This window comes from Macadamia integrifolia, chromosome 1 (assembly GCF_013358625.1).
Source record: "Macadamia integrifolia cultivar HAES 741 chromosome 1, SCU_Mint_v3, whole genome shotgun sequence".
Lineage (NCBI taxonomy): Eukaryota > Viridiplantae > Streptophyta > Magnoliopsida > Proteales > Proteaceae > Macadamia > Macadamia integrifolia.
In genome coordinates this window covers 10,472,912-10,498,664 of record NC_056557.1, presented here as the reverse complement: position 1 = coordinate 10,498,664, position 25,753 = coordinate 10,472,912, and the positions used below count along the sequence as shown (strand labels likewise).

Sequence of the window (25,753 nt, the reverse complement as noted above, 5' to 3'; positions counted from 1 at the left end):
GACTGTGACTCATCATTACCTAACATCCCATAATTGTAATCTCTTCTCATATGATAAATAAAGTTGGCCTCTGTCATATCTGACAAGCCAAAACCATTCTCTCATAATTCAAATTGGTATTAGATCCAATACCTTTTCGGTATTTATTTTTTCCGCTACTCAAAGAGGTCAGTCCTACGCATTAGTGGCTTTGGCCTCCCACGGCAAAGCATGGCTACCTAAAAGACATGCCGCCCGCCACCTTTACTTACCCGTTGACCCACTGACCTCACCAAGGCCTTGAGCCCTCACGTTTCCAAAAAGATCCAAATGTAAATTCCAATTACCAAGTAAGCTCATCAAATCTTGGAGAAACGTAATACATCCGCAAAACAGACAAGAAGAAACGGAACCAAACACGTTTGGAAAAATAGTAACAAGCAAATAGATGGTGAAAAGTCTGACCAGCCACCAAACATGCAAGGCATAAATGAGGTGAAAGATAGTGTACATTAGATTTATTGAAGCCATTTATCAAATTCATAAAGAGAATTTTACAGGAAATCCAACAAAAGGGGGAAAAAAGTGTTTCCTGCGTCCTCGCCCATTTCTCATTGATTGGAAAGAAAAAGCAACCTCTTACAATAGTAGAAGAAAGATAAAATAAGCTCTGATGCCAAGGAAGAGGTTACAAATAGAGAATAGCAACAGATAAGTCATTGAGTCTAAAACCTGGTTAATAGATTGGTTTGCTCCAGTATCTTGAAGCTCTGGGGGACGATCAGCTGTGAGCAACAGGAGTGGTAAGAAATCTTGACTAGCTTCAACAACCTGCAGATGATAGCCAGTCGTGTTATGCAGATTATGGATTCATGCCATGATAGAAATGGTACACTATTCCAAGGGACAGCTATCACAATTCTACATGTTAATTCACACTGAGTAAAGAAGTTAACATTTCATAAAAAAATTAAGGGAAAATGACAGCGCCACCTCCTAGAGAATGCCACTATTAGAGAGACTCCCCTTGCATAATTCACAATTACGCTCAGACCCCCTACCGTCAATCTCTGTTAAGTGAGTCTTTGAAATGTCGATTTTACCCTTCTAACTAAAACATATAACCCCATCCTATTTTCACTAACCCCTCTATACCCCTCACCTTCACCGTGGGTTTGAGAGGATCAAAACGCTTCTCCCCTTCTCCATCCCTGCACTCACCCTTCTCCATCCCTGCGCAGACTTCTGCAACTGCGCAGTCGCTGCCTTTCTCCATTCTTGATCTCTGCTCAACCAGGTTGCCCAAAACACTGGCCATTGCCAACTTGGGTTGCTCTTCTGGACCCAATACCTTGTTTGTGGTTATTGTGCTCATTGATGCCATCAATAAGAAATGTCACCAGCTCGATCTTCCATGTCCAGAGTTTCAAGTGTTCCTAAATGATCTACCAAAAAACGACTTCAACACCATCTTCCAGTCTTCCGCTCGTCACCAGTTTGTACCCGCTGCTCTTTATGGAGAGAAATTGCCGCTTCACGGAGAGAAAATGATTTGATGATGAAGAAGTTCAAATTCGATTTGCGTTAGTGGGTTAAGAGTGTATATTAGGTGTTTCACTTTTTAGAAGGGTATTTTGGTATTTAGAAAATATAGATCAGCTGATGTCAGCATTTAAGGTATATTCCCTAACAGAGACTGATGGTAGCAGGTCTGAGGCATAATTGTGAATTATGCAGGGATTGGCGCTGTAAATTTCCCAAAAATTAATATCAACGGAAGAAATTTGACAACCACCAAATTGCCCAATGACACATTGAGCTACAGAGATCATTAGCACTATGCACAGGATATCACAGCCTCCAATATATTATAAAAATTGCACCATATTTACAAGAAGTCAGTATGTTTATCTCACAGCTGGAAGAAGATTTGAGACTGCAGTGCCTGATGATGTTATGACCACTGCAGGCCTGTAAGATCCTCTTGCGTAGCCAACAGCATGAAATGCAAGGGCACGCTCATCAAAACATGAAATACAAGTTGTAAGGGGATGGCTGGAAGCGGCAATCGCAAGTGGAGATGATCTTGATCCAGGTGCTATACAGAAGTACTGAAACAGAAGGTTTAAGAAAAAGACAAAGAAATGTAAAACATATGATGAAACAAATCTTGGTGACCAAGACCAAAAAAATATGAAGTCATCCATAACCAAAATTAAAACTCACTGTTAAACCAAGTCGTGTGCATTCTTCAATTATAAGTGAGGACCAGACAGCATTAATATTAGCACAATCTTGCACTGAGCTATGTGATATACTCAAACTATCAGGCTGGAAAAGAAAGATTGACAAAATCTCAGTCTGTAAGCCAATACAATCTCAACCTAGATTTTAGCAATTTTACATAACACAAAATTTTAATGCTGCCTGTCACTTTCAAAATCCAAAATCATCAAGCCTACATAACCAACTAAAACAGAAACATTCTTCGAAACCTCCATATTGTGTTCCATACCTTCACCAGAAAGCCATAGCCATCTTAAAAATTGTTAGTTCCTTCACATATACACGGTATGGAAGAAGCTACAAAATCACTTCTTTTTCAAACAACAGAACAGAATCCTTAGGCTACCATTGCCGGGCAATCAAATTATAATTTCAGTAATAACACCTACAAATTCAATGTTATTTTGTGGGAAAATCACTGAGTTCACTGCTCATAAGAAATAAAGAAAGAGAAAAACTGAAGTTCAGATTTCATTTTAAAAGCTTCTGCCTCTCTGTAACACTATAGGTTACACTACTGTGCAAAATACACATTGTTATGGCATATAAATCACATATCAAAATCACACCAAAATGATATTTAGAATGCAGAACATTTTCTACAACAAAACCAAAAGGATATTAGATAATTGATATATGCTCTGTAAAATACTATGGTGGTAGATATAGTACCAAGTTACAAGTGAAAGCCGTGGTCATTGAAAGCCTAAAATAGAACTGATGAAATGTTGGAGCCTCTTCCTGTAAGAAAAAGATATCAAAACCATCCAGAAAAACAATTAACGACCTTTACTGAGCAATAGACGCCATTGAATCCCATTAAAGACTATCACTAGTAAACATTCAATGTGCAATAATAAGGACTCCAAGGTTTGAAAGACCAAAAAAAAAAAAAAATTCCAATGGCATGTCATCGAAATAGAAGTTAACGAATAAAACTGTTACTGAGAAAAAGAGAATACCAGTAGAAGATCAGATCCTGTATCATTTCCACCCAATGAATGAACATCCGTGTGCACCTGCATTGACTATACTTTTGAATGCAGAAACAATAAATAACAATTGAACAAATAAGTAAATAGTTCACACATTTCAACATGGCATCCATTGCAAGGACACTCATTGCAAAGTTGAAATTCTGAAGGAAGTTCTCACAAACAAATATTTACATATTCTCCAAAGTGATTCCCCTAGGCCCTAGTACTTTAAAACCAAAATTAGAGACCTCAATTAAGGCATAAAAGAGAACCGCACAGCATAACTGAAGCAACTAAAGACTATTACGGGCATAGTTGTCAATGCGTCGTCCAGGCGGCTTTGCCTGGACTGGCTCCTTGCCAGTGCCGTTTTAAAATTTTCTCCCCTTGACCGCCTTGGTTCACCTAGGCGCCGTGACAACTATGATTACGAGTTCCAAAAGCTTGGATCAAGAGCGACATTCATGTTTTTCCAGTACCCAATAGGAAGATGACTAGGCTATAGATCCCATATTTGACAACACCTACACGACCGGGAGACCCTAGCCTTTTCCTTGAGTCTCAACCTCACAACTTAAAATTTGTGGCCATCCAGCACATTTTACCTTTACAAATAATTGAGCAGAGTCATCTTGACATGGATAACATGTACATATAACATACCAAGAAAATTTCCTAATTCCATATGTACAACAACTACAGGTAAATAGTTCCAAACTGAAGACAAATAAATATTTAAGAACAATAGTTAAGCCAAATAGTTCTAAGATTCAAGAATCAGAGGCAGAAGGCAGATGTGTTAGAGTTCATATAACAAGGTTACTTTGGGAACTTGGATATAATGTTGTATTGTGTTTTTACTTTGTTACCTCCCTTAACTGCCTTATGTTAGCATGGGGGTTGGTAATTTCTCCTTTATTTGGCTTAGTGAATCAATATAGAGAAGTCTATTCCCTCCCACAATTTTCTACCGCCAACTTCCTCTCTTCTTCTCCTTCTCTTCTTTTTCTCCTTCCTCCAACTCTCATCTTAAGCCTTCCCCTTTTGTTCTCTTGCAACCTTTAGTTTTCACTTGGTAACAGGGCCCACAGTTTTTGTTTGAGAGTCATATTACAAGTTCCCATTTCCATTTCCATTTCCATTTCCTCTCTTAGGAACAATAGGATACAAAGGGATTCCAAGGAAGATGCTACCATGTGAAAAGTTTGAAGAAATCATGAGATAGGTCTAGGACGAAGACCATAGAAGCACCAAGAGAAGATTTCATGTGGTGCAGCACATCTTCTCTCTCCCTCTCTCTTCTCTCCTCTCTATTCTACTTTGCAGGTACTGGTTTCCAGTCCTGGTTTGTTATATCAAGGTGTCGCCTATGCATGGAAGAAACAAATCCCTTGAAGTGCAGCCACTATGGAAGACCAAGGCACACTAAAGATCACTGTTGGATTCTTTATCCACACCTGAAACCAACCAAATTTAAGGAATGAAGTGCAAATCTGGATTCTACTAAGGGGAAGCCTCTTCCGAGTGTTGGTGGTGCTTTTGGACCATGTTGATCGTGTTATCCAAGGGTTACCTATTAGTTGTCCTCTTTGAAAGCCTCTCTGAAGAAACCTAATACTAGCATCATCCCAGGTATTACAGCCCATGCATCGACTAATCATTCCCAGACTGTTCCTTCTAGCTCTTGGGTTATACACTCAAAAGCCACTGATCGTACAACAGGTGAGTGTGAGGGATTTTCTTCATTAATTCTTGTTTCTGAGGGGGTTAAACTTGCTGATAAGTCAGGTTATCAGGAAGCAGGGTTTTAAGTATCGGTATGTATCGTACCGTATCGATAGGATACTACCAATACGGTACATGAAAAAAATCAAATCCTTGTATCGATATGTATCGTACTATACACAAGGATTAAAGTATCGGTATCGGTCACCGTATCGGTCGGCCAAAATTAAGATACATATCAGAGGGTATTGTATCGAAGATACGATAAGATACGCTAAAGATACGCACATAAATGGATAGGAAACACTTTTTTATACACTTTTGCATAAAAATTTTGTTAAAAAAAACTATCAATAACATGTATTTTGCAAAAACACTAAATTGAGGGTATCGCACTAAGAATTCAAGGTTTGTAGTTGTCCCATAAATGTAAAATCCTTGTTCCCAATCTTGATTTCCACTTTAGTTAGAGAGAAATATGGTTGACACCAACTTTGAAAGAAAAACCCCTCAAAAAATCGTGTTTTCTCTAAAAAATGACCCAATTTGGCCATTATATGACCGTAACGCACTGTATCGGTATGTATCGTACCGTATCGGTATGTATCGAACGATACATACCGATATGCACCGATACGTACATTTCACTCGATTTTATTTTTTCCATAGAGTATTGATACGTATTGGTGCGTATGGGTGGTGTATTAATGTGTATCGGTACATATTGTAGGATACAAATCGATACGAAAGGGTTTTAAAAATTTGATGTATCATATCGGTGTGCATCGTATCGGTAAGGGCCGATACAGATACGTATCATCTAATATGGTACGATACGTACCGATACTTAAAACCCTAACGATACATATCGATACATAATGATACGTACTGATACATACCGAAATGTACTTTTCACCTTATTTTATAGCAAAACACGACTTTTGTAGAGGTGGTGTTGTTCCTTCTTTGTTGCTAGTCATTTTTCTTTCTAACAAAAATGAAAATCAAGTTGGGATTATAGTTGTGAATGTGGTTTGCTCCTATTGCATTGCATGTTGCCTTATATTTGGACACTTAATTGTTATTTCATTAACTGAAGATATTATTCATAAATAAGAAAATTCCACCCATTTGAATCCAATAAAAATAGTTTAAAAATTAAATTCCAAAATGATAAAAAGCCAATCCCACAGTCTAAGAACAAAAACTGGATTTTTTGTTGTAGGGCAATTTTTAACTTTCAAATGCTGAGGTTTTTCTCAATTCTAAAAATTTTATAAATATTTTTTTTTTTTATAAACAAATAATTTATTACCAAAGAGAAAAATATACAAGGGAGGAAAGAAGGGGGAGCCAAAAGGAGCAAAGCCTCAAGGGAGGCAGAACACAAAGGCCACCAAGGAGCTAGAGCTAAAAAAAAAAAAGGGGTGATGCATCAAGTGGGGGGGGAGGGATGATGTCGTGGGGGAGGCCCCAAAAAGCAATGATATGCCTATTCCTAGCACAGTCTCTGACGGGGTGATGGTGAAGGCAACCAACTTTGGTGCTAATGTCGTAGTAGATGGCTTTCCAATCTTATCATAGGAATGGGAATTGAAAGTCCATCTACGAAGATTATGCTCCATCCAAATGCGAGAGATCGTGGCTCCAAAAGCAAGCTTCCCAATGGTGTTGCAAATAGAGGGCCCTCCAAAGGTCATATCAATCCATATCTATTCTCTGAAGAAATGGAGAATTCTTCTATGGGTGGGCTAGCAAGAAAGGAGGATTTTTTTCCAAATAGAGGAGAATGGACAAGAGAAGAATAGATGGTCTATGTCTTCGATGTCATTCCAACAGAGACAGCAAGAGGGGGGCATGGACGTGCTGATGGATAAGGAAATCTTAGGCACAAAGGTAGTTTGAGATGGCTTGCTAGGCAGTGAAGTTGTGACGCGGAATATGACCCTTGAACCGGATGGAGTTGTGCCAAAGCACAAGAGGAGCATTGGATCTGACAAACTCCCACGCAGAGGCCGCAGTGAAAAGCCCGGACTAGGAAGGAAGCTAAGGAATCTTATCTTCTCTAACCCAGTGTCTAAGAGGAATAGGGGGAGGACTAGACGTTGGTGAGGGGAGGGGGCAAGGCAGGGGAGACCAGCCAGAATCAGAGAGCATGTCAAACACCTTGGCCATCCTACTAAGACCGGAGGAGTAAATAGTTCTAGGGGAGATAAGAGAGAGAAGAATGCCTGAAGGGTGCTAGGGATCTAACCAGAGAGGTACTCAACCCATTTCCAATATAGTAGGAGATGGCACCGAGGGATAGGCGTCTAGAGGATAGGATGTTGCGCTATATCCAAGAGGCATCCGGAGAAGGGGAGATAGACCACAGAGAATCTCTTTTGAGGGGGTGGGAGTAGAGCCAGGAGATCCAAATGTTATTTTGCATAGAAGCGATTTTCCAGATCAGCTTAAGAATGCCACCTTAGAAATGTCAGAGACTTTCCTAAGACCGAGACCACCCTCAAATTTTCAAGTGCGGACCTTAGACCAACTTATGGGGTGTGGAAATCTAGAGGATTCGGCACCTTTGGAAAGGAAGGAGAAAAGGATGGAGTCAATAGCTTTGGAGGTGTTAGAGGGGAGAACAAAGATGCCAGACCAATAAAGGTATATGGATTGCAAGACTGATTTGATGAGAACCAGCCTACCTGCATGGAGAGACTCTCACCCTTGCAGAGATGGAGCTTTCTTCTCCGGAGATCAAGAAGAGAGGAATAATGGAGAGAAGTGAGCCTGGTGGAGATGAGGGGGAGACAATGGTACTTAATAGGAAGGGAGCCAATGGAGAATCCGGTAAGGGCAAGGAGGAGATCTCTAGGGTCATCAGAGACTCCCGAGAGAAAGAGGTTAGATTTGAGGAGATTGATTCGAAGATCCGAGAGGTTTTCAAAAAGGTGGAGGGAAGCCACAATGTTAGAGATGGACGAGGGGTCAACTTTGGAGAAAATCATGAGATCGTCTGCGAAGGCTAAATAGGTGACTAAGAGGCCTCTGCACTCGGGAATGGGGGAGATAAGGTGTTGGTCAGTGACTCAATGGAAGATTGGATGGATCTGGGGAGGACTTCGAGGGCAAGCGAGAAAAGGAAGGGGGAGAGAGGGCAACCTTGTTTGATACAACGGAAGCAGGGAAGTAGCCAGCAGAGCTGCCACTGACAAGGATAGAGAAGCGCAAAGAGGAAACATAGGAATGGATCCAATGGACAAAGGATGGGGGAAAGGACATGTGAAGCAGGACAATGGAGGTGAAATCGCTATGGATGGAGTCAAATGCCTTGTCGATGTCAATTTTTAGCAAAACAGTAGAAGAATGGGATTTTCGATCAAAGCCTCTGACAATCTCATGGCTAAGAATGACATTGTCAGTGATGCTTCTACCAGCTATAAAAGTTGATTGATTGAGACTGACAAGAGAATTGATAACCAATTTGATGCGATTGGCAAGGATTTTTGCAATGAATTTGTGCAGGAGGTTACAAAGAGTATTCGCACACTTTAGAAATCTTATCAAGGTAAAACATTGCTAAGACCCAAAAGTCGACAAAATAATCTTTCGTTTTGATGCCCATAAATTATTTTCATTCAGACGATTATAACAGTATTCACGCACTTTAAAACAAGTTTGACCGGAACATAACTTTGTCATTACAACTCATATTTAAGTAATTTTTGACTTGTTGGAAAGCTGGTTTTGTGCTATACCTAATACAAAAGGTCTTATGTAAAAATAAAATCATTTGACCAACCAAGCTTATTATAGATCTAGAGCATTTCTTTAAATGATGATTTGTTATGACTTAATGTTGATTTTTGATGACTTGATGTGGCTTAATGTTGATTTTTTATGATACAAAGTATATGTAGCATACAAAACAATGTTAGAAAAGAGGGAAAATAAAAAATAACACTTGGTCGCCTTGGTTTGCCTTGGCGCCATGATAACTATGGTTGGGAACATGGGATTCCATATATTAGTCATAAATAACTACAAAGCAAAGATTCAACTAAGTTTAGCAAGGATTCAATACCTGAAGGCCCTCAACTCAATTGTTTTGAAGAACATATCACTTTTTTTTAACTATTTCAATTGAATATACTTCTCTCAGTATTATACTCCATTTTAGTGTTTATACATAATACATGTTATATATAGATTTCTTTAACTATTTTTTTATGCAAAAGTGTATTAAAAAAAAAAAATTGTTTCATATCCATTTATGTGTGTATCTTTAGTGTATCTCCGATATTAATACGATACCCTCAGATATGTATCTTAATTTTGGCCGACCGATACCGATGCTTTAATCCTTATCGGGAAGGGTACTTATCATTTGTTACTTTTCGTCTCCTCTTTCATATCTTATTCATCTACCATTATTTCCTGCAAATCTCTTGTTTATCAACCAGTTTACCAAACAACAACCCACCTTTATCCATTGCTTCTTTCACTTGTCTGTCATTTTCTTTATGCCTCTTTCCGTAATTCATTGACCTCACTCCGCTTGCCTCACTTGTTTATTTCTTTACATCACTTCTTTCTTTTATCACTTGCTTGGTTCTCTCCTGAACTCGTGTCTGTCTCCTCATTGTTGTATAACTTTTCTTCCCTTCTTATTGTTTCTTTCAGGACCTTATGATGGCGAAGAGGATTGGTGGTGGTCGTGAGCAGGGTAGCCTCTACATCCTTAAAGAACACCCTTCCACTGCTTGCTTGAGGAAAGGGGTACATTAAAGCTAATGCTCAGCCATAGTTATGGCGTAGATGTCTGAATCATATGTCTTTTCGCGCTCTTCATTTGTTATTTCCTAAGTTGTTTGAGTCATTCAAAGGTTCTCAATTGTCTTATAAAACCAGTTATCATTTAAGCGTGAATAACGCTGATTCTATCTTTTAGTTAGTGCATTCTAATGTCCAGGGACCTTCCCTGGTTACTTCTCTTTTTGGGTATCGTCATTTCATTTTATTTATTGATGATTTTTTCCGAACCACATGGGTGTACCTAATGAAAAGTCCCTATGAGGTTCCTTCAATTGTTTAGACCTTTTACAGAATGATGGAAACTCATTTTGGAGTGACAATCAAAGTGTTTTGTGTTGATCAGGTAGGACTTAGGAGAATATAAAATATATAAAAAACAAACAAGCCTTAGTCATCTCTTAGATGAACATTGGGTAGAAATTCAGTTTTCTTGCACTGGTACACCTCAATAGAATGGTGTATGTGAGAGAAACAACTGTCACCTTCTTGAGGTTACTTGACCTTTAATTCTAGGGATGAATGTTCCTAAGACATACTGGGGGGGTGCCATCATAACTGCTTCTTAGATGATAAACCGAATGCCTACTCCTACTTTTGCTGGAGAATACCTTTTACAACTCCTTAAACCTTCACATACATTATTTTCCTTACCTCCAAAAGTTTTTGGATGTTTTTTGGATGTGTCACCTTTGTTCATATGTTGGATACTCATTGTGAAAAATTAGGTCCTCAATCGGTGAAGTATTTTTCTTAGATATTCCCCCCCCCCCCAAACAAAAGGGATATAAATCTTATTTTCCATCTCTAAGAAAGAAGTTTGTGTCACATTTTTCAAAGATCTATACCTTTCTTTTCTCCAGAAGGCAGATCTGTCTCATCTCCCTCCATTAGAGATTCTCCTCTTCTAGTTTTGGCTGATTCTTTGGTGTTGAATCCATAGGAATCCTCTGTTATTACTTCTACAAATTCTCTGCCTATCCAGGTATATACTCGACGATGCCATATTGTAAATACTCCTGCTGCCCCTATTGTCCCTGCTGCTAAGAGTGATCACCATCCTCTCTCTTATTCATCTGGTGTTGCCATCATCCTTTCTTCTGATGATCTCCCTGTTGCAGTAAGAAAAGAGGTAAGAACTCATCATCCAGTTGATCGTTTTATTTCTTATCATGCTTTATCCTCCTCCTTGAAAGGTTTTCTTGCAGCTGTCTCAGCTGTAAAAATTCCTTCTAAGGCTTACGATGCATTGGCTGATCCCAAGTAGAAGAAGTAATGGACGGTGAGATGGATGCTCTAAGAAAACAGCATACATGGTCTATTACTCTCCTGTAGCAATGTTGTTGGCTGTCAGTGGGTGTTCACTATAAAACATCATCCTAAGGGATCTATAGAAAGGTATAGCTCAATTGGTTGCACAGGGCTTTACTCATATTAAAGGTGTTGATTACCAGGAGACATTTGCTCTACTTACAAAACTTAATTAGGTAGTTCTTTTCTATTGTTGTCCATAAGTCATGGCAGTTGTATCAGTTAGTTTAAGAATTCTTTTCTTCACGGTCATTTACATGAGGAGATTTATATGGATCTTCCCTTGGGAGATTACATTGATGTTGTTGCTGGCTATGGTTGTCGTTTTCATAAGGAAATTTATGGATTCAAGCAATCACCCCGTGCATGGTATGAGAAGCTTAGTGAATAGTGATGCTTTGCCTCAGTTCGATTTTCAGCGTAGTGCTTCTGGTTTATGTGGATGAAATAATCTTAACGGCAATGATCCTGAGCACATTATGAAGACAAAATCCTTTTTGATCAGCAGGGTTGACATTAAAGAGTCGGGATCCTTGAAGTATTTTTTTGGGCATTGAAGTTACTCGCTCTGGTGAGGGTATTGCAATCTCCTAGAGGAAGTATGTTCTTCACCTTCTAGATAAGATAGGTCTTCTTGGAGCAAAGCCTGTTTCCACTCCTACTGAGGCAAATCATCGTCTTCATGATACTATCTCTCCTCCGTTCCAAAAGAAAAAAAAGAAAAAAACTTATCAGAGACTGGCTGGCAAGCTTTTATATCTCATTGTTACTCAGCTCAACATTTCATATGTTGTCAGCGTGCTTAGTCAGTTTGTGCAGACTCCTTGTGTCCATCATTATGATGCAGTGCTTCAATTCCTTCATTATCACAAGCAATCACCGGGGCAGGGTTTTCTCTTTGTTAATCACAGTCACCTTGATATTCATGGGTACAGTGATGTAGTTTGGGGTGGTGCTCATGACAATCATTGGTCCACCTCAGGCTATTGTATGTTTGTTGGGGGTAACCTTGTTATTTGGAAGAGTAAAAAGCAGTCAGTAGTTGTTTGATCATCTGCCAAAATTGTGTATCGCTCGATGGCCCATGCCACTCGTAAGTTAATGTGGCTCTGATCTCTATTATTGGATATCAGTATCATTGTCTTTGATGCCTCTCCATTAGAGACAATCAAGCAGCCATCAAGATTGCTGCAAATCCAATGTTTCATGAGAGGACAAAGCATATAGAGGTAGACTGCCATTTTGTTCACGAGAAGATTATTTCCCAGGAGATCTCTACTCTTTTTGTTTGGTCTGATCTGCTTGCAGACATTTTCACCAAAGCCCCTACCGCTGCACACTTCACTTGATCATTGGCAAGCTGGGCTTACTTGATCTATACGCTCCAGCTTGAGGGAGAGTGTTGGTGTCATTAGCAGGGGCAGGTTTGTACTTTCAAGGAATTAGGATTTCTCCATAAGTAACGACTTATGTTGAAGGGCATCTATGTCCTCTTTATTTTGAATCAATTGTATAAATTGGAGGCGTGGTGGTCTAATTGACCTATTCACGTAATCTCCCATTCTCTCCGTTTCACGCCTCTCTCTTCTCTCTCTCGCAATATCTCCTCTCTCGCACATCCCTCATCTTGCAGGTTTTTGAGTCTCTCGCTATCACATCAAAAAGATGCAAAGGAAAGGCAGCTCAGGGAGCATCAGTAACCATACCCAAAGCCCAAATAATAAAGTCATCATCTTCTCGAAAAGAAATAAAACAGCAATATCCTAGAAAAGCACAAGAGTCTCACATGGTAGAGTGAAACCTCTCAATAGAAAGCTTGGAAGACAGATTTCATTTACTAATAGATTAGTGGCATAGCAGAAACATTTACTGACAATATATGAGGGTTGTTCAATTCTCTGTAGCTCTTATTTTGACTCCATTTCAACTTATAAACTATAATTCTTAAGAGAAGAAGGTGATTTTAGACTGCTAGTTCCACATAGAAATCCATTTGAAACTACTTAAACAACAAAACAGAAACAAATGACTAATTCAGCTCTCCTAACTAACTAAATGTCATTAAAAGTACCAGTATGGTATGGTCAAACTGGTCAAACCAGTCAAACCATTCTAAGACAAAAGAAAAAAATGAAAGAAGAATCAGTTCTAGGTGCACTGAACCACTTTGTATGAATATGTGAATGTCTCACAACCTCAAGAAAATCTCTATTGGGGTACCGCACCTTGTGGCACCCTCAGGGACATTTCTGGGAGGCAGAAGCACCCTAGTTCATCCTCTTGGACCATATTTACAAGTTTTAAGTCCAGGAGCAGATTGATTAGCATCAAAGAATCTAGCCCTCTTTCTGTTAGTAGTACTCTTGGATTTTCTCAGTAAATGTAGAAACCACATATTAGTATTGGAGGTAACTAAACCAGAGAATGCTGAATATCATTACCGATGCTGACTATGAGTTGGAAGAAATTTTAAACATCCAAAATTCTATGGGTTTTCTTCCTCCCACCCCCCTTTTTAGCTTGCTGGGGATTCCTCATCCTTCTTTTGCTCCTTGTACTTAGCTATAAAACATAACCTAGCTATTTATATTGTACAAGAATATTAGAAGAAAAAGAAAAAGAGAAGTGGGAGGAAAAGAGAATCGATGGATGTGTAACCCTGTTGGGAGTTACAACTTAATGTTATAACTCCCACTTCATTCATCATATAATAACCTAGAGGTAACAAAGGACATAGTTGGAAGAAATAAACAAAAAAACAAAAGGAGACAAAAATGCCCTTACCCATCTCAGTATTAGGACTAGCATAGATGTTAATCATGCCCCGCTTGTTACAAATATAATCCACTCTAATACTTCCCAAAGACTTTGTAGGCAAATCAGCAAGTTGCTCCCCTATACAAACATGACGAGAAGAAATAAGTCTATGTTGTAGCTTCTCTCGAACAAAGGGACAATCTATTTCAATGTGTTTCCTTCTTTCATGAAACACAGGATTTGAAGCAATATGGATAGCAGCTTGATTATCACACCACAACTGCATAGGCGAATCATCTGTAAATCCAAGCCCAGCCAATAGCTGTTTCACCCACATCATTTCACACGTAACACATGCCATAGCCCATTTTCTAACTCAATTGAGCCATAGCTATCTATTTCCTACTCTTTCATGACACAAGATTTCCTCCAACAAATGTGCAATAACCTGTATTTGACCTCCTATCAACAGGAGAGCCAACCTAGTCAGCATTGGAACAAGCCCTCAATCTGTCCGTGTCCGTGTTTAGAGGAAAGTAGACCACGTCCAAGATCCTTCTTGAGGAACCACAGAATACGCAGGGTTTAAAGTATCGGTCCGTATCATAGCGTATCGGCCGATACGGATACGTATCGGCTATTACCGATACGATACATGAAATTTTAAAAACCCTTTGTATCAATATGTATCTTACGATACGCACCGATACACACCGATACGCACCGATATGTACCAATACTCTATGGAAAATTCAAAATCGAAGTGAAATGTACGTACCGATACGGTCATAAAATGGCCAAAATGGGCAATTTTTTAGAAAAAACACAATTTCTTTAGGTGTTTTTGTTCCAAAGTTGCTGTCAACCATTTTGCTCTCTAACTAAAGTGGAAATCAAGGTTGGGAACAAGGATTTTACATTTATGGGACAACTACAAACCTTGGATTCTTAGTGCGATACTCTCAATTTACTGTTTATGCATAATACATGTTATATATGCATGTTTATAAAAAAGTGTTTCCTATCCATTTATGTGCATATCTTTAGCGTAGCTTAGTGTATCTCCTATATGATACGATACCCTCCGATATATATCTTAATTTTGGCCGACCGATACAACGACCGATACCGATACTTTATTCCTTGAGAATACGTATATCCCAATGAGACATCCGAGGAGCAGACAAAAATAAACTCACCATAGTAATAGGAAAAATATATCAAGTCGAGTGGCTGTCAAATGATTTAATTTCCTAACACACCTTCAATACTTCTCAAGATCCCCGAGAACATGTCCATCATCAATTTTAAGCTTTAAATTGAGGTATATAGGAGTATCTAAGGATTTGGAACCCAACATTCCTATTTCTGAAAGATTAATTAAATATTTTCATTGTGAAAGCGAAATTTCTTTCCTTGACTAAGCCACTTCCACACCCAAAAAATAGTTCAACCTCCCCAAATCTTTAGTCTAAAATTTATGTTGTAAATGCATCTTCAACATCTCAATTCCCCACGAATCATATCCTGTAATAACAATATCATCCACCTATACAACAAGAAATACCCGTCTTGCAATGTCAGAAAAATACAGAATGATCACTACTACACTGTGTCAGCCCAAACTCCAAGACCACTTCAGTAAATTAACCAAACCATGCCCAAGGTGATTGTTTCAGCCTATACAAGACCTCTTGAGTTTACACACCACACCACACTCCCCCTGAGCAACAAACCCATGAGGGTGCTCCATATAAACCTCCTCATGGAGATCACCATGCAAGAAGGCATTCTTAACATCTAATTGAAATAGGGGCCAAAAGTGGGTAGCAGCAAGAGAGATCAAAATGCGAACAGAAGTAAGTTTAGCCACAGGAGAAAAAGTATCTAAGTAATCAACCCCATACACTTGGGCATAGCCCTTGGCCACAAACCTAGCCTCCCAACGTGCCAACGAGCCATCTGGATTTTCTTCAACCACATAAACCTATCGACAACTAATAGCTGATTTCCCTAAGGGTAACGGAACAAGTTCCTATGTCTAATTTTCCTCCAATGCTAACAGTTCCTCAGTCATAGTAGCCTGCCAACCAGGATGAGACAGTGCCTCTGCAACAGACTTAAGAATAAGATGCCTCTCAACAATATTTAAACAAACATAGAAAGTAGAAGACAAACAAAAATAGGACACAAAGTTAGAGATAGGATGTTGGGTACAACCCCGAACACCCTTACACAAAGCAATAGGTACATCAACATAAAAAGAAGCAGCAGAAGAAAAATCACCTACTGCAGGACCAGCAATAAAAGAGCCGAGGCAAAGGCAAATGAAGTAGGGGCCAAACCTTGCCGAGGGTCACATTGGTACACAATAATGGGTTGTGGCTACGAAGGTGGTGGCAGTGGTGGTGAAAAAACCTAAGGAACCTGAGGAGCAAAAGACTGAATAATATATAAAAGAATATCATTATCCAACTCGGAAGCAACATAAGAATGGTCAGAATAAGGAGTGGACTCAAATAGGGAAACATGAGTTGCGACAATTTACTCGAAAGAATAACAACGATAATCCTTTTGAGGATGAGAACAACCAACAAACATACATTTAAGAGCTTTCGGATCCAACTTGGAAACACCTGGATGATGGTCAAGAATAAAGCAGACACTATTAAAGACAGGTGGTGGTAAAATAAATAAATGTGCAGAAGGAAATAACAAAGAATGGGGGATACCACCATATAGGACAAAAGAATGCATGCGGTTAATAAGATAACACGCAGTCAAAACATCAGCCCAAAAAGGTCTGGGCACCTTCATTTCAAAAAGAGATCGTGATCTCCATTAAGTGTTTATTCTGCCTTTTAGCCAAACCATTTTGTTGTGGGGTGTCAGCATAGGAAGACTGATGTAGAATGCCATGATGAACCATAAAAGTAGTAAAGGGATCAGAAAAATATTTTTTAGCATTATCACTACGAAAAATGCACACTAGAGTTTTAAAATTGAGTTTGAACCATATACACAAATGCTAAAAATATGGACAGCAGCTCGGAACGCTTTTTCATTAAATAAATGCAGGTAACTCTGGAATAGTCATCAACAAACGTAACAAAATAACGAAATCCCAACTTGGAAACAACTGGACAAGGTTGGTCAGACCGTTTATTGACTCTAAGTGGATAGCTTACACGGTGAAGCTTCCCAAACTGACAGGACTCACAATTTAAACCAGAACTAAACCGAAATCGAGAATCTAAAAGTTTCAAATTGTCCAGTGAAGGATGACCCAAATGACAATGGATTTGGTGAGGTGATGCCACACTCAAACACACCACGGATGAAGTGTCCTCAAATAGATACCCCCCGATTCATGACCTCTACCAATCGTCCTCTTCATTGAAAGGTTCTGAAAGACACATGAATCAGAGAAAAAGGTCACAAAACAATTATGAGTTTTGATGAACTTATTAATAGACAAAAGATTAAAAGGAAATTCAAGTAAATAAAGAACAAAAGATAAGGACAAAGAAGAGGTGGCATGAACAGTGCATGTACCAGTAACCTTAGCTAAAGAACCATCAGCTAGCTAGAGGATGACATATGAAAAGAAAATATACCTGAGACCCTAGCCAGAAGATCTGATGCACCTGAATCAATGATCCAGGGAACGGGAAGCAGTCGAAAGACATGCCGTGACATCACCTGCTTGAACAAATGTAGCAGTAAAAGGCTGGGATGACTGAGAAATCTGAAACTGAGTAAAGCGCATAATCTTCATCAGACATCTTCACTATCTTACCCTCAGATTGTGTAAATGATGTAGCAACAGAATCAATAGTAAAACTGTTGTTGTGATAGTTTGCCATAAATTTTCCAGCAAAAGCATTAGATGTCTTGGACAACCACAATGGTGACAAGTATTCACCAAACCAGAAGTATTAGAATTAGTCTGAGTGCCAGAATTTGAGCTTTATTAAGACCAGCCCCACAACCACTACCACCAGTACTACCATTATGTATCCCACTATTAGGCACATTGTTAGGTGTAATAGAAGCCAAAGCCGAATTATCAAAAAAGGTGGAATCATGTGGATTCTCACGAAAGACTCGTAGAACCCATGAAAAAGTGTTTAAAAGTGTGGCTACCTTGTCACCACCCATAATCTGAGGCCGAACGGAGTCAAACTCCTTCCTAAGACCACTCAAAAATACCATGACAACAAGCTACTCTCGCTGATTTTGCATCTATTGAACATCAAAAGTGATAGGAAGTAGGGAATTCAGCTCCTCATACATCCTCTTAAAGTCGAAAAATACTTAGTCAAAGAACGACCCTTTCAATCAGCTCTGTAGAACTCCTTAACAGTATCAATATGGGTAACTAAGTCAACAACCTGATTCTCCATAGAATTCAACATCTGTCCCAAAATTCTTGCATCAATCTTATCTCATGATGTGTCAGCAGCGGGTTTAGATCAATATGGGTAACTAAGTCAACAATCTGATTCTCCATAAAATTCAACATCTGTCCCAAAATTCTTGCATCAATCGTATCCCATGATGTATCAGCAGCAGGTTTATCAAGTGATCATGTTGATCACGACAAGTCAAAACCGACCTAACCATCTTTTTCCATTGTTGAAAGTTGGCAATTCCCTCTAACTTCTTCTCAGTAATAACTAGAGGATGAGGAAACAACATCAGTAATAATATTCTTTGCTGATTCAAAGATTCTTCACAAAATAAGAAAATAGAGAGAAACGTATCAATGATTTAGAGAGAAGGCTCACCCTGACAATAACCTATACCCTGGAAAACCCTAACAAAAAAATCGATTTTGCCAGAAAACCCTAGCAAAACCCCGAAAATTGCTACCCACAAAAAAGAGAAATCTGAAACTCATGTCGCAATCTTCACTTCAAAAATCAACCAAAATCAAAGAGAGACCTAGTTCTTAATTTGAAACATGAACTAGTCTCTAAACAATCCCAAAAAACAGCATAGGGTGTTTCACCCTTTCAAACAAAATCCGAAAGAAACCTAGAAAAAGATGATTAGAGATGAATCAACCAATAATGGTTAAATACTTGAAAGAGAGAACAAGATACCTGGAGAGTTGCAGCAGTACCTAAGGATCTAGCTTTATTACCATGTAAACAATATAAGAAGAAAAAGAGAATCAATGAATGTGTAACTTTGTTGGGAGTTACAACTTAATGTTATAACTCCTACTTCATTCAAATATATAATAATATAGAGATAACAAAGGGCATAACTGGAAGAAATAAACAGAAAAACAAAAGGAGACAAAACTGCCCCTCACCCATCTTGGTATTAACGCTAGTACCAAGATCCTACAGATCTCGATTTACATTCTTGATCTAAAAGGAAATAATAGCTCAGATATACAAGATCTAGTAATCGATAGCTTCTGAATATCCAACAAAAGACTGACTCGGTATAAAGCTGGAGATAACAGTAGAAATGAATACCATTTGAACATTTTTGAGCTTTGTCAAAATAAAGTTTCTCCTCTGGATAAAGCTTATCCAAATGTGATGTGACGACTCTAAAGATGGTGAAACACAGCAAATGGCCTGCAAGAGAATCACATCAATCATGATAGCAGCATCATTCGTAAGTAACAAATACCAGTTAGAAATGCAATAAGATAAAATGCTAATTGTTGAATTATGTGGCATGACAAAGGAACTCAATTACACATTGGTGGGATTCATTTTTGGTATTCTGGAATTGCCATAATTTTTGTTATTTGATATCATGTGCATTGGTTCTATTGCTTTAGTAGCTCAGAATATAATGATGCATGACACCATTGAGATTGTCCCACAATTGATTAGATGCCTAATATCACACCAATGAATTTCTGTTGAAGAGGCCATAGGAACTGATTTATTTTGTGAATGTTTGTGGAAGTCCACAAATAGAAATTGTCAGCCCAAGGACACCATGGAATCATTATAGGAACGGTGAATTACTTGGATGATACTAAGGATTAGCATCATTAAACACCCATATGATTATATATACATAAAACAACCATGTATAAGTAAGAGTGATCAATAAGAAACCATACACCACGTAAAACAGGGGCAATGAGGATCTGATGATAATGGCAGATGAATTTTTGAGAAACTTCATTCATCTGAAACAAACTGTACTGTTCATTGTGTGATGACTCTTTAAGTCATAGCCCTTATTTTTTCATGGATCTGAAAACAACTTATGCTATGCTGCATCCAATCAAACAAAGGTATACAAGAAACTCTCGACAAGATGCATGGCAACGTACAAAATGTACCAAAACTCAACCGAGATTTCGAGATCTTGTCAACCAACTCAGTTCGAATTGGTTTCAATTCAACTAGATCAACCCATGTGATATAAAATACCACATTTCGACCCCATTCCGCCAAATCTCGCCTCTCCCTGCTCTGTTGAAGAAAAAACCCTAAGGAACAAGGATTTTGGTGCTTTTGTTTGAAGATCTCCATTCCTACCCTCATTAAAGCTTAAAAAGTGGAGAATATCACTTCTTCATCCACATTTGGAGTTACTTTTCTTTTCAAAAACTTTTTAGGTAAAAAAAATCTTCAAAAACCCATTTTTTTCATGGAAACATCATCAATATTTGTTTGTTTACATTTTTTTTTTTTTTTTGTTTATGTGATGCATATAACACTGATCTATGGATTTATGGAGGAATATATATATTTATGTTTTCAATTTTTTTTCTGTTTAAATAAATGATTTTCTTTCCAAAAAATACGATTCATACTCGTTGTTTGCTAGTCATTTTTATATATGTTGGTCACCATTGGCCAATCTACGGCCTCACGGTGTCATTTTTTTCAGTTAATATAATTTCTTAAAAATAAAAAATTTCTGTTGTTTTGAAATTCCTTTAATGTGATCCACACCAAGAGGCAGAACCAATTAGGTCACAAAAAGCTACAACAATTGGTGTTTGTGCATTACAATATGAGATTGAAGATGCAACACATACGCCAAGGCATGGAGGGTAACAACGAACCAATTGAACTTGCTAACATTTTCCAAAAGGACTCAGATGAAGAGGAGGATCCCCAATACCAATGGGTGAGGGATCGAGATGAGCCACTTATGAATCAAGTTGCAGGTAGGCCCGAACCTGTGGTAGCTAGTCAGATGGGTACTGATATGGATGATTATTTGTCTCAAGAGGGCCATGTAATTTCACGGATACCCAGGCCTTTCGAGACCCAAGCTACCGGGGTTTATGTGGAGCCTAACATTGTTTGGTCATGTTCTAGTTATGATGATGATGATGGTGGTGTGGGACTTGCTGGTGGTGCTAGTAGTGGACCCCATGGTGATGGTGATGGTGATGGTGATGGTGATGGTTATGAGTTAGAATATATGGATGGGAAGAGAAGAAGGAAATGAGAGATTAGAGAAGAAGAAGAGAGAAGAGAATGGTGGAATATTGTGTAGAGAGTATTTCCTCTCTAACACATACATATTACTTCACTAATAGATTACAAGTGATTACATACACCTCCCTAGGGAGATAAAAAGGGAAAAATAAGAATTACAATATAACATTACTAGCGACAAAACTAGTTCCCAAACTACCCTTAGAGCATAATCTCTAACATCTCTAACGCTCCCCCCAAGCTGAAGAATAAATGTCATACATTCCTAGCTTGGACAGCAGAGTACTAAACTGATGATGAAGAAGCCCCTTTGTGAAAATATCAGCCAGCTGATCTCCAGTCCTCACAAAAGGAGCACATATGTAACCAGAGTCAATCTTCTCTTTAATGAAGTGTCTGTCCACCTCTATGTGTTTTGTTTCGTCATAGTGCACAAGGTTGTGGATTATACTTATGGCAGCCTTGTCATCACAATGAAGTCTTATGGGTGCCTCAGTATCAAATCCCAACTCTTGAACCAACCTTTTCAACCGGAGGAGCTCACACAATCCATGAGCCATAACTTTAAACTCTATCTCTGCACTAGATCGAGCCACCACAAGTTGTATTTTGCTCCTTCATGTGACTAGGTAGACACCTACAAATGTACAATAGTCTGATGTAGATCTCATGTCAGAAACTGAACCAGCCCAATATGCATCAGTGAAGCCTTCTATCCTCATGTGGTTATACTAGACATAAAGCAGTCCTTTCCTTGGAGAGGACTTCAAGTACCGGAGAATGCATCCAAGTGTCCACTCTTGGGAGCATGTATAAACTAACTCACCACACCCACTGCATAAGTAATATCTGGACGACTCAAGGACAAATAAATAAGCTTCCCAACTAGCCTCCGATATTTCCCTACATCAACAAGGGAAGAGCCAAAATCTTCCCCAAGTTTATGATTCTACTCAATAGGAGAACTTGCAGGTATGCAGCCCAACATTCCTATTTCTTTCAATAGGTCTAGGACAAACTTTCTGTGGCATATATTTATGCCCTTCTTGGATCTAGACACTTCAATCCCCAAGAAAGAACTTTAGAGGTCCCAGATCTTTGATTTCAAACTGTTAGACTAAGTAGTTCTTCAGCTTTGTCATCTCCAGTCACCACAATGTCATAAACATAGACAATCAGGGCTATGATGGTGCCATTAACTCGCTTAGTAAACAAGGTGTGGTCAGGCTAACTTTGGGAATAACCATTATTTAGGGGCCTATCTGGACCTTTCAAACCAGGCCTTTGGAGACTATTTAAAACTATACAAAGCCTTCTTGAGAAGACACCTTTCCTACAGTTGAAGGGAACTTAAAGCCGGGAGGAGTTTGCATATAAATCTACTCTTCTACATCACCATATAGGAAGGCATTCTTCAAATCCAATTGATACAATGGCCAGTCTCTATTTGCTGCCAGAGATACGAGAACCCTTATCGAGTTATGTTTATCCATAGGAGCAAATGTCTCCTGATAGTCAATCCCATACACTTGGTTGTATCATTTTGCCACCAGCCTTGTCATACATCTCTTAGTAGTACAATCTGACCGGTACTTGATTGTGTAAACCCACCTGCATCCAACTGGAGTTCTCCCCCTAGGAAGATCAACCAATTTTCAAGTACAATTTTACTCGAGGGCCATCATTTCCTCAGTCATGGCTTGCTTCCACTTAGGGTCAGACATAGCTTTAGAAACATTCTTGGGAATTGAAACAGAGAAGAGAGCAATTATAAAGGAAACACCTGTAGGAGAGAGTAATAGGAAAAAAACTAGGCTATAGGATTTGTACAAGCTCTCTTTCCCTTCCTAGTAGCAATGAGAAGATCTAACTCAGATGAGGGAGAAGGTATCGTACCTGGCTGAGGAAGGTGGATCTCAAGATTTAGATTCAAAGAGGACTCCTGGTAGGTCTTCTTACTCCTCCTTACGTACACAATATCCAACTTTCCATTACCAAAACCAGAACCACCTCTTGAATGATCACCAACATCAATAATATCCACCTCTTGCTCCTTTTTTCCTTTTCACTCCCATTATTCTCCCACGGAAAAGGATGCTGATGGGGTGCAAAAAAATGTGCAAACTAAAGGAAGGTGACATCTTTAAAGAGAAGCCTTCGTCTGGAAGAAGGATGAGAGCACATGTAACCTTTGTAGTAGAGGAATAGGCAAGAAAGATGCATTTGAGAGCCTTGGAGTCTAATTTAGTTCGAGAAGATTTATTAATATGGGCATAACAGATACACCCAAACACTTTAAGGGGAAGAGAGAAAGAAGATGACTGAGGAGACAAGGTGTCCAAGGGAGTTTTGGAACCAAGAATTTTTATTAGCATACGGTTGATCAAAAAAGTAGCAGTAAGGAGAGCATCAGACCAAAAGGTTTTAGGAACATGCATGCCAAAGAGAAGCCTCCTATTGACTTCCATCAAATAGTGATTTTTTCACTCAGCTACCCCATTTTGGTGAGGTATGTCAACACAAGACAACTGATAGATAATGCCATTATCCATAAAAAAGTCTAATGCAAGACTAGGATTGACAAGTCAACCTAGTCCCAATGTTGCAGGATACTCTCAGAGAACATCATATCAAATACCAGAATAGTTCAAAACAGATTAATAACAAGGATGAGATCAGATCTAAGATTAAGAATATCAATCTCAGATTATAGGGTTTTATAAATCAGAATGGAAGCAGATAATAAAGGGACTAATAGAATGATGAATTAGGTCAAGGCAGGTTCCAAAACTTGCTAACAGAATCTGCAATTTTTTTGACAGAATTGAGAAAATAAATTAATTAAATACATGTAACAGTAGATCAGATCTGGAACACTTTGAGTATGGAAGAAAAGAGTCAATTGGGCTTCACACCACAAAGAGTCAATTGGATCAAACACCAATTCCATCAGTCTTGATCAAACACAAGACAAATCTCCATGTAGAAGACAATAGCAACAACCATTAATTTGTCTATCAAAATCATCACAGCTTTAGGAGCTGCCTTTTCTTTATTTATAATGTTGATGGGGGAGGGAATTACAAAATAGAAGGTTACTCAAAAAGGAAACCAAATATTCTCCTAATACAATAGTTACTAGAAACTGAAATTAGAAACTAGTTGGAAAAGGAAACTAACTACTAATGACTTGATTCCTAAGGAAACAAATATAACTCAAATCAAACCCAACTAAAAAGGAAACCAACTAGTAATCCCGTACTCAATCTTAGAGCACCCCTTTTAGACCTATAAAAGTGGTCTATTACACTCAAAACACATGGGATCAAAAGCCCAACATGTATGGAACCCAACCCTAAGCTTATTCCTAATAAAATAAGCCTTTTTTGGTGATTAATCTGCAACAAAGTCTTGAAGACCACCATATATATACTCCCCCTTTTGTCAAAACGAACAATTTTAATCTTAGCGTCAAGTTGGGTACATATCATATGATAAAAAAATTTAAAGGCATCATACGCATCACTTTTATCCTTTATCAGAACAGTCCAGGTAACACAGGAAAAATCATCAACAAATGAAACAAAGTAGCGATAACCAAGTAAAGAGGTAGTGGTAGAAGGCCCCCAAACATCAGAGTGCACAATATGAAAAGGAACAATCTATCTATTACCATGATAAGGATAAGAAAAATGACAATGCTTGGAAAGAATACACAATTCACAATGAAAGACATGGGAACTAAGAAAAGTAGTAAATAAATGACGTAATTTTTTCCTCATAATAACAAAAAAAGAATGTCCTAAACGTTGGTGCCACAACATCACAAAATTCACAGCGTTGTTGTCAGTACGTCCACACACATAGGAAAAAAAAGGTGATTGAGGTTCAAGTAAGTAGGGCCCTTTCTCCTCACGCCCATTGCCAATAATCCTCTTCATCACCAAATCCTAAAAGAGACATTGAGAAGGAAAAAAAGTGACACAACAGTTTAAAGATTTTTTTAGGGGACTCATAGATAAAAGATTAGTGGAAAGGTTAGGAACATGAAGAACACAATCAAGTGAAATGGAGGAAGAAACAGGAATGCTACCTTTGCCAGAAATGGAAGAAAGGGAACCATCAACAACCCTAAACTAATCCCTACCGGAACAAATAGAGTATTATCATAATAATGGGACGCACCAATCATATGATCCGTAGCACCAGAATCAATAACCCAAGATGAAGCGGTGGAAGGAATAGATGAGGAAACCTGCAAGGCTGAAGCTAAGGAATCTAGCACTGTAAGTGAAGATGATGAGCCCCCCAGTTGTGACATGACCCTGTGGAATGCTGCAATCTCCTCCCTAGTAAAGGAACTCTACTCTGCCTGTATGCTAGGAGTACACCCTGTAGTATCAGTCTTAATCTGAACACCGCGGGCTCTAGCTCCCCCTCTACGACCAACACATGCACCATTAGATCCACCATTCATACTAG

At 38.7% G+C, this 25,753-nt stretch overlaps 1 protein-coding gene across 4 annotated transcripts in view; it reads right to left on the bottom strand.

The window, feature by feature from the left end:
- LOC122078631 (protein PHYLLO, chloroplastic-like) overlaps window positions 1–25,753 on the bottom strand; it is a 44,673-nt gene that overhangs the window by 7,596 nt on the left and 11,324 nt on the right. The window contains exons 1-8 of one of the 4 annotated variants that reach the window (XM_042644883.1): window positions 19,328–19,432; window positions 17,635–18,514; window positions 17,453–17,537; window positions 3,228–3,284; window positions 2,938–3,006; window positions 2,206–2,310; window positions 1,896–2,090; window positions 712–810 (exon numbers count right to left, since the gene is read on the bottom strand). In XM_042644883.1, coding sequence (XP_042500817.1) covers window positions 712–810; window positions 1,896–2,090; window positions 2,206–2,310; window positions 2,938–3,006; window positions 3,228–3,284; window positions 17,453–17,524 — 597 coding nt within the window. In that variant the 5' untranslated portion in view covers window positions 17,525–17,537; window positions 17,635–18,514; window positions 19,328–19,432. Of the gene's footprint in view, window positions 1–711; window positions 811–1,895; window positions 2,091–2,205; window positions 2,311–2,937; window positions 3,007–3,227; window positions 3,285–17,452; window positions 17,590–17,634; window positions 18,515–19,327; window positions 19,433–25,753 lie in introns of those variants that run through there. The other 3 variants (XM_042644958.1, XM_042644807.1, XM_042644740.1) reach the window with 3 other exon arrangements.